Source organism: Pan paniscus, chromosome 10 (assembly GCF_029289425.2).
Source record: "Pan paniscus chromosome 10, NHGRI_mPanPan1-v2.0_pri, whole genome shotgun sequence".
NCBI lineage: Eukaryota > Metazoa > Chordata > Mammalia > Primates > Hominidae > Pan > Pan paniscus.
Genome location: NC_073259.2, coordinates 118,460,633 through 118,470,279, shown reverse-complemented (window position 1 = coordinate 118,470,279; position 9,647 = coordinate 118,460,633). Strand labels below are relative to the sequence as shown.

At 48.9% G+C, this 9,647-nt stretch overlaps 1 protein-coding gene across 6 annotated transcripts in view; it reads left to right on the top strand.

Moving 5' to 3' along the window:
- The first annotated feature begins 298 nt into the window (after positions 1-298).
- ANAPC7 (anaphase promoting complex subunit 7) overlaps positions 299-9,647 on the top strand; it is a 31,719-nt gene continuing 22,370 nt past the window's right edge. Inside the window, exons 1-2 of one of the 6 annotated variants that reach the window (XM_003832478.5) lie at positions 299-2,078; positions 9,170-9,356. In XM_003832478.5, the coding sequence (XP_003832526.1) occupies positions 1,876-2,078; positions 9,170-9,356 (390 nt within the window). In that variant the 5' untranslated portion in view covers positions 299-1,875. Of the gene's footprint in view, positions 2,079-3,899; positions 4,158-4,236; positions 4,255-6,179; positions 6,243-9,169; positions 9,357-9,647 lie in introns of those variants that run through there. The other 5 variants (XM_008957901.5, XM_008957902.4, XM_055096126.2 and 2 more) reach the window with 5 other exon arrangements.

Here is a 9,647-nt window from a genome sequence, read left to right as displayed (position 1 = left end):
ACACACCACCCCCAATCCCACTTGAAGCAGCCCTGAAAAACATCGCCCATTATCTCTCCATACCACCCCCAAAAATTTTCGCTGCCGCAACACTTTACGACTATTTCGTTTTATTCTTCTTGTTAACGTAAGAAGACAGGAATGTCAGGCCTCTGAACCCAAGCCTGCATGTGTACATCCAGATGGCCTGAAGTAACTGAAGAATCACAAAAGAAGTGAAAAGGGCCGGTTCCTGCCTTAACTGACCCCTGACCTAGCAACTGATGTTATCTATAGATTATAGAAAGACATTGTGAAACTTCCCGGTCTGTTTCACTCTGACCACCGGTGCATGTCATGTACCCCCTGCTTACTCAATCGATCACGACTCTCTCACGTGGACCCCCTTAGAATTGTGAGCCCTTAAAAGGGACAGGAATTGCTCACTCGGGGAGCTCGGCTCTTGAGACAGGAGCCTTGCTGATGCTCCCAGCCGAATATACTCCTTCCTTCTTTAACTTGGTGTCTGAGGAGTTTTGCCTATGGCTCGTGCTGCTACCATCCCGCCTGCACCCAGGTGAAACAAACAGCCTTGTTGCTCACACAAAGCCTGTTTGGTGGTCTCTTCACATGGACGCACATGACAGTGGTGGCAGGCGCCTGTAATCCCAGCTACTCGGGAAGCTGAGGCAGGGAGAATTCCTTGAACCCGGGTGACAGAGGATGCAGTGAGCTGAGATTTTGCACTCCAGCCTGGGCGACAAGAGCAAAACTCCGTCTCGAAAAAAAGAAAAAAGAAAAGTTCACAGTGATGATGCCCACCAAAATCAAATAGAAGGTCTCACACATCCAGGAAACTAGAGTAGGGGATGAGATGGGAAAAGGATCTACAGGAGCTTCAACTGTGACAAAATGTTAACAGCTGAAAAAGTTGACTGATGAAGATACACTGTGATTTTTTCAGAGCATTTTTTTTTTGCATCTATTACTGTAAAAATCAAATGAAAACAAAATCTAGACCAAAACGACTGTCTCCTTCAAGAAAGGAGCGATAGGCTAGATCTGAGAGGATGATTGTGGAGAGTATTCGGACTCTGACTCAACGACCTAAACTGCCTCATTGGCTCAGTTACCTCCCTGGTCCCTGTATACATTTGAGTTTGCGATCCAACATAATTAACCAGTCGATCTGATTCCAAGTCAACCATTTAACAACCTGAGCACAAAATTTAAGCAGGCAGTTTCTTCCCTTGTGGGAAGGGAATGACAACTTCAACTTTATGGATTGTTGTGAGCGTCCAATAACTTGTGTAAAACTTTCCTAAAACGTTAAGTGTGCCAGACACATGCTGGTTTATATGGGTATCAGCTAATTCCTGGATCCAGCCTTTATTTCCACGGATCTAGGGAATAATTTTACATGGGGAAATATGCCCCTCAAACCAAGGAGTTCCTGCAGGGCCGAAGCCTGACTTGGCAGGAACACAAAACACCTGAGGAGGGGCGCGGCGGCCCTAGCCTGGTGCGCATGCGCCACTGTAAAGGCCGTTAGGTCTGTCCCTGGCTCCCGATTAGAATATTTAATTCCAGTTGGAGCGTTTTTCCTCACCTTACTGTATTTTATTTCGGTAAATACCCACACATTTTAATTTCTGAGAGGCACAAATTCCTCTCAGACTCATTCAAATTGACCGAGTAGTCTTATAAGGTGCCTTTTGTCTCATTGTAAATCCTCAGTAAAGTTTGCAGTTTAGGATGATAACGTGATTTTTGCGTAAAAATAACAACTCATTTCACCTGAAAAGGACCACGACAGGAGCAGGGACTCGAGTTTCTTTTTATTCGGGCACTTCAGTAGTTACCTCTTGCTTGGGGGTGGTGCCGCGTGTGGACCCGATGGACCCCGGCGACGCCGCCATTTTGGAGTCTTCCCTAAGGATCCTCTACCGGCTTTTCGAGTCAGTGCTGCCGCCGCTGCCCGCGGCTTTGCGGAGCAGGATGAATGTGATAGACCACGTGCGGGACATGGCGGCCGCGGGGCTGCACTCCAACGTGCGGCTCCTCAGCAGCTTGTTACTTACAATGAGTAATAACAACCCGTGAGTTGAGGCGGGTAGCTGCCTGGGGCTGAGGAGAAAGCCGCGGCGGTTTGGGAGCGGGGGCTCAGGGCACGTGGGAACAGGCGGGAAGGAGCGGCCGCCGGCGCCAGCGGAGGCTCCGGGGTCTGCGAGGGCGTCCTGGAGCGGAGCAGACTTCGGAGCGCAAGTTGGGTTCACTGGGTGCCGGCGTCAAGTCCCCGCGGGGATGTGGCGAGCGGCGGCTTGGAGACATAGAAGGCAGAGGCTCTGAGGACGACCCAGGCGAGGGTTTCCTGAGGCACCTGTCGCGGGGCAGCGCGACTGTCACATCGCTAGGCTGAATCCTTCCCTCTCGGCTCCTTCCAGAAGAACGTTTTTTTCTCTCGCTGCGGCTCAGGGACCCAGCCTCCTGGTTTTTATGCGCTGGCCCCCGCATCTGAGATTGGTCCCCCCGTTAAGTGTATCAGGAGGGTCCACTTTCTCGCCTTGGGAAACCCCTGAAAACGGGGCCGGGCGCGGTGGCTCACGCCTCTAATACGAGCCCTTTGGGAGGCCGAGGCGGGAGGATTGCTTGAGCCCAGGAGTTCAAGACTAACCTGGGCAACATAGGGAGACTCTGCCTCTACGAAAAGTAAAAATTAAACAATTAGCCGGGCGTGATGGTGCGTGCCTGCGGTCCCAGCTGCTCGGGAGGCTGAGGCAGGAGGATCGCTTGAACCCAGGAGGTCGAGGCTGCAGTGAGCCGTGATCGCATCACTGTCCTTTACCGTGGGCGACAGAACGACAGCCTGTCTCAAAAAAAGGAAACGGGAGACTCCATTAATGGGTGGGCGTGGCGCCTTGTTTCCTTGAAGCACTGAGCTGATTCCATCCTTGAGTGCATGTCCCTCTCCTGCGTAAAATCCTTTATTGGCCGGGCGCAGTGGCTCATGCCTGTAATCCCAGCACTTTGGGAGGCCGAGGCGGGCGGATCACGAGGTCAGGAGATCGAGATCATCCTGGCTAACGCAGTGAAACCCCGTCTCTGCTAAAAAAAATACCAAAAAACTTTAGCCAGGCGTGGTGGCGGGCGCCTGTAGTCCCAGCTACTCGGGAGGCTGAGGCAGGATAATAGCGTGAACCCGGGAGGCGGAGCTTGCAGTGAGCCGAAATAGCACCACTGCACTCCAGCCTGGGCGACAGAGCGAGACTCCGTCTCAAAAAAAAAAAAAAAAAAAAATCCTTGATTGCACTTATGAAAATTCTTTCCCATGGCCTCTGAAGGCAAATATCTGCCCTCCACTCTCTGCGACTTCATCTCATTACTCTGTTCACTGCCCTCTAGCCTCCCTGGCTATTCTGTTATTTGTTTTTATTTGTTTATTTATTTTTATTTTTTTGAGACAGCCTCGCTCTGTCGCCCATGCTGGAGTTCAGTGGCGCAGTCTTGGCTCACTGCAGCCTCCGCTTCCTGGGTTCAAGCGATCCTCCTGCCTCAGCCAACCAAGTAGCTGGGATTACAGGCGAGCGCCACACGCCCAGCTAATTTTTGTAATTTTAGTAGAAACGGAGTTTCACTATATTGACCAGTCTGGTCTTTTTTTTTTTTTTTTTTTTTTTGAGACGGAGTCTCGCTCTGCACGATCTTGGCTCACTGCAAGCTCTGCCTTCCGGGTTCACGCCATTATCCTGCCTCAGCCTCCTGAGTAGCTGGGACTACAGGCGCCCGCCACCGCACCCAGCTAATTTTTTTGTATTTTTAGTAGAGACGGGGTTTCACGGTGGTCTCGATCTCCTGGCCTCGTGATCCGCCCGCCTCGGCCTCCCAAAGTGCTGGGATTACAGGTGTGAGCCACTGCGCCCAGCCGGCCAGTCTGGTCTTCAACTCCTGACCTCTGGTGATCCCGCCGCCTCGGCCTCCCAAAGTTTAAGGATTACAGGCGTGAACCATCGCTTCTGGCCTCTTTGTGTTACTTGAATGCACCAAGCGTGTTCTCTACTCTGGGCCCTTGTACTTGCTGTTCCTCCTGCGACGGTCCTCATCTCAGCGTTGCCTCCTCCTTCAGGTTTTAGCCTGGATATCTCTCCTAAAGAGCCTTCTCTGACTCCCAGGACTCTCGGGTACTCCCACTTTTCTACCCTTCGCATCACCCACCAATTGAAAGCGCAGTGGCTGTGCGCAATAAGCACTCACATGCTTATTGAGTGTGTTGAGGAAGTGAGTACAACCTCAGGGAGGTGAAATACCCTTGTCCAAGTTCACACATCCAATAAATGGAGGAGTACGATGCCTGGACCTGGTCTTCTCTGACTGGAGAGTCTCCATTCTGAGCCACCAGTCTGCTACCTCCAAATGGCGTTATAATGGAAACTTCTACTCTGTAGATGTATTAGTGTTTGGCCTGCTGTAGAAGCTGGTCTAGGTCAGAAGGGAAAAGTCCTTTAAGTGCTTACAATGCAGCTGCTGCTGCCCATTGGATTTTCATTAGTGCACTTTGGTGTTTTGTTTTGTTTTGCTTTTCAGACAGAGTCTTGCTTTGTTGCCCAGGCTGGAGTGCAGTGGTGCTATCTCGGCTCACTACAGCCTCCACCTCCCAGGCTCAAGCGATCCTCCCACCTCAGCCTCCTGAGTAGCAGGGATTACAGATTCGCACCACCACGCCCAGCTAATTTTTTTTTGTTGTTTTTTTAAATAGAGATGGGGTTTCATCATGTTGGCCAGGCTTGTCTGGAACTCCTGACCTCAAGTGATCCCCATGACTTAGGCCTCCCAAAGTGCTTGGATTGCAGGCGTGAGCCACCGAGCCCGGCCTCATTAATGTGCTTTGGACCTTACTAGTGAGACCCATCATTTTGCCACCATCCACTTCATGTTGACAGGAGCCCTGGTCTCTGTCAGCCTTACGTGTTTATTCTGGAGCCTTTCACTTGGTTCTGAGTGATTTGACAAAGCATACAGTTTCCACGTTTGGAGATTTAGGCCCTAGTTACTCTTAGTTCTTAAAGATGTTACAGGATAGTTTGAAACAGTTTAATTCTCTGGCTAGACGAAGTTTAGCCCATGCTTTTTCATATTGGGTTAGATTGGCAGTTTCCTAGCTTCAGGACATGTTTAAGTTCTGACCTTCATGATTTATACTTTAAAATTTCTTGTGGAATAGGAATAGACACTGTTAAATTCAAACAGTGGAGAAGGGGCATGCAGATCAGTATCTTTACCTGAGTCTTGAACATCACCCCAACATTTCCTTTCTCCAGAGGCAATAACTATTTTTTCGTGTGTCTTTACAGAGATAACTTATGCATGTGTAAGTAGACATGTATGTTATATGCATATCTGAATGCTTTCTGTGGATGTAATAATACTTTTGTATCTAAGCATCAAATGGTTATTTCTCACTACGTACATAGAATCACAGAGTTTGAAGAGAACTTAAGTCATCTAGAGTGTACTCTCTTTTTGTTGCTTTTTTTCTGTTTTTCTGGGGAGACTGAGTCTCGCTCTGTTGCCAGGGCTGGAGTGCAGTGGCGTGATCTTGGCTCACTGCAACCTCCGCCTGCTGGGTTCAAGCAGTTCTCCCTCAGCCTTGCAAGTAGCTGGGATTACAGGCGCCCACCACCATGCCTGGCTAATTTTCGTATTTTTATTAGAGACGAGGTTTCAACATGTTGGCCAGGCTGGTCGAACTCCTGACCTCAGGTGATCCTCCCTCCTTGGCCTCCCAAAGTGCTGTGATTACAGGCGTGAGCCACTGCGCCCGGCCCCCCCCCTTTTTTTTTTTGTCTGAGACAGAGTCTCTCTCTCGTCACCCAGGCTGGAGTGCAGTGGTGGGATCTTGGCTCACTGCAACCTCCACCTCCCAGGTTCAAGCGATTCTCCTGCCTCAGCCTCTAAGTAGCTAGGATTATAGGCATAAGCCACCGCACATGGCCACAATAATGCAATTCTGTGGGTTTTAGTGTATTTACAAAATTGTATGATCATCACCATGATCTAACTCCAGAAGGTTTTCATTATCCCAACAAAAAGAAACCCTGTGTCTATTAGTAATCACTCTCCAATTGTCCCTTCCTTCCGCAAACACTAATGTATGATACCTGTTTGTTTGTTTGTTTGTTTTTAAGAGACAAGATCTCACTATGTTGATCAGACTCCAGGCTCAAGCAGTCTTCCCACCTCAACCTCCCAAAGTGTTGGGATTACAGGTGTGAGCCACTGTGCCTAGCTTGTTGAGAAATTAACTATCTACAGAATTATTCGACTCGGCTGGGCGCAGTGGCTCACGCCTGTAATCCCAGCACTTTGGGAGGCTGAGGCGGGTGGATCATGAGGTCAGGAGTTTGAGACCAGCCATGGGCAACATGGCGAAACCCCGTCTCTACTAAAAATACAAAAATTAGCTGGGCGAGGTGGCAGGTGCCTATAATCCTAGTTACTCGGGAGGCTGAGGCAGAAGAATTGCTTGAACCCGGGAGGCGGGGGTCGTAGTGAGCCGAGATTGTGCCACTGCATTCTAGCCTGGGCGACAGAGTAAGACTCCTTCTCAAAAAAAAAAAAAAAAAGAATTATTCAGCTCACTCTGTTCTTTCATATAAGCAACTATAACTTTGTTTTTCTTGTTTTTGTTTTTGGAGATGGAGTTTGGCTCTTGTTGCCCAGGCTGGAGTGCAATGGCACACTATCTCGGCTCACCGCAACCTCTGCCTCCCAGATTCAAGTGATTCTCCTGCCTCAGCCTCCCGAATAGCTGGGATTACAGGCATGTGCCACCACGCCAGGCTAATTTTGTATTTTTAGTAGAGACAGGGTTTCTCCATGTTGGTCAGGTCCTGAACTTAGGTGATCCACCCACCTTGGCCTCACAAAGTGCTGGGATTACAACAGGCATGAGCCACCATGCCCGGCCTGCTATAGTTTTTACTTGTCAAAGAAAAACAGTAAACTTCTTCCTCTTATTTGGGAAGGAGTGGAATTGGAGGTTGAAAATATGAGTTCCTCATTAGGAATGGTGGTCAACTTCTAGGCAGGTTATAATTCTTGACTGTAATACTCAAGGTTAAACAGTTTTAAAACATTGGTTCCTTTACGCTGTCCTGAAATCCCTGAGACTCCAGGAGGTAAGAATTCTAGTGCTAGTGAAGTTTACTTTTTTTTTTTCTGAGACAGGGTTTCATTCCCTGTTGCCCAGGCTGGTGTACAATGGCATGATCTTGGCCCACTGCAACTTCTGTCTCCTGGGCTCAAGCGATTGTCCTGTCTTAGCCTCCTAAGTAGCTGGGATTACAGGCATGCACCACCATGCCTGGCTAATTTTTGTATTTTCTTTTTTTTTGAGACAGAGTTTCACTTGTCACCCAGGCTGGAGTGCAGTGGCACGATCTTGGCTCACCACAACCTCTGCCTCCTGGGTTCAAGTCATTCTCCTGCCTCAGCCTCCCAAGTAGCTGGGATTACAGGCACTCGCCACCGCACCTGGCTAATTTTTGTATTTTTACTAGAGACGGGGTTTCATCTTATTGGCCAGGCTAGTCTCAAACTCCCAACCTTCAGTGATCTGCCTGCCTCGGCCTCCCAAAGTGCTCGGATTACAGGTACAAGCTACTGAGCTCAGCCTAAATAAACTTTTATCAAGGCCAATCCTCTTGCTATCCCATTGGCTTTCCCGATCTTTTTTTTTTTTTTTAAGACAGAGTTTCACTCTTGTCGCCCAGGCTGGAGTGTAGTGGCGCAATCTCGGCTCACAGCAACCTCTGCCTCCCGGGTTCAAGCGATTCTCCTGTCTCAACCTCCCGAGTAGGTGGGATTACAGGCATGCACCACCACACCCGTCTAATTTTGTATTTTTAGTAGAGAGGGTTTCACCATGTTGGTTAGGCTAGTCTTAAACTCCTGACCTCAGGTGATCCGCCTGCCTTGGTGTCCCAAAGTGCTGGGATTACAGGCATGAACCACCACACCCAGCCCCCCATTCTCCTTTTATAGTGGCATTTTCTTTAGTTTTTAGTTTTTTTTGTTTTTTTTTTTTTTGAGACGAGATCTCACTCTGTCGCCAGGCTGGAGTGCGAGTGCAGTGGCGCGATCTCGGCTTACTATAACCTCCACCTCCTGGGTTAAAGCAATTCTCCTGCCTCAGCTTCCCGAGTAGCTGGGACTACAGGCGCCTGCCACCACTCCCAGCTAATTTTTGTATTTTTAGTAGAGCTGGGGTTTCACCGTGTTGGCCAGGATGATCTCGATCTCGTGATCTTGTGATCTGCCTGCCTCAGCCTCCCAAAGTGGTGGGGTTACAGGCGTGAGCCACCGCGCCTGGCCTTTCTTTAGTATTTGAAGAGCTTTCAGGTTTTTTCAAACTTCTTTTTGTGCATTGGTTTTTTTTTGTTGTTGTTGAGACAGAGTCTGGCTCTGTCGCCCAGGCTGGAGTACAGTGGCATGATCTCGGCTCACTACAAGACTCCTGGGTTCATGCCAGTCTCCTGCCTCAGCCTCCCAAGTAGCTGGGACTACAGGCGCCTGCCACCACGCCTGGCTAATTTTTTGTATTTTTTAGTAGAGATGGGGTTTCACCGCGTTAGCCAGGATGGTCTCGATCTCCTGACCTTGAGATCCGCCCCCCTCAGCCTCCCAAAGTGCTGGGATTACAGGCGTAAGCCACCGCGCCCAGCCTGTGCAGCCTGTTTTTAAAAAGGATTCAAAGTGGTGAGGTTTCTCTGTACTTCATCTTAATATGAGAGTATGGATAGATATATCTCAGACTGTTAAAAGGGCCTGGTGGCCAGGCATGATGGCTCACGCCTGTAATCCCAGCACTTTGGGAGGCCGACGCAGGTAGATCACTTGAGGTTGGGAGTTTGAGACCAGCCTGGCTAACGTGGCGAAACCCCATGTCTACTAAAAAAAAAACAAAAATTAGCTGGGCGTGGTGCCATGCGCCTGTAATCTCAGCTACTCGGGAGGCTGAGGAAGGAGAATCACTTGAACCCGGGAGGTGGAGGTTGCGGTGAGCCGAGATCGTGCCACTGCACTCCAGCCTGGGTGACAGAGTGAGAATCTATTTCAAAAAAAAAAAAAGAAGCTGGGGGAGCTTGGATTGAAAGGGAGGAAAAGATGTATTACATTTTCTCTTGTTTTGTAGTGAGTTATTCTCCCCACCTCAGAAGTACCAGCTTTTGGTGTATCATGCAGATTCTCTCTTTCATGATAAGGAATATCGGAATGCTGTGAGTAAGTATACCATGGCTTTACAGCAGAAGAAAGCGCTAAGTAAAACTTCAAAAGTGAGACCTTCAACTGGAAATTCTGCATCTACTCCACAAAGTCAGGTAATTGGAGATAGAATTGTGATTTATTTATTTATTTTTTTTTTGAGAAAGACTCTTAAGAATTTAGAACAGGGTCCCCAGGCCCCAGTGCCTGGTCTGTTAGGAACCAGACTGCACAGCAGGAGGTGGGTGGAGGGCTAGTGAATATTACTGCCTGAGCTCCGCCTCCTGTCAGATCAGCTGCAGCATTAGATTCTTATAGGAACACAAACCCTATTGTGAACTACACATGCTAGGATCTAGGTTGTGTGTTCCTTATTATAATCTGTCTAATGCCTGATGATCTGAGGT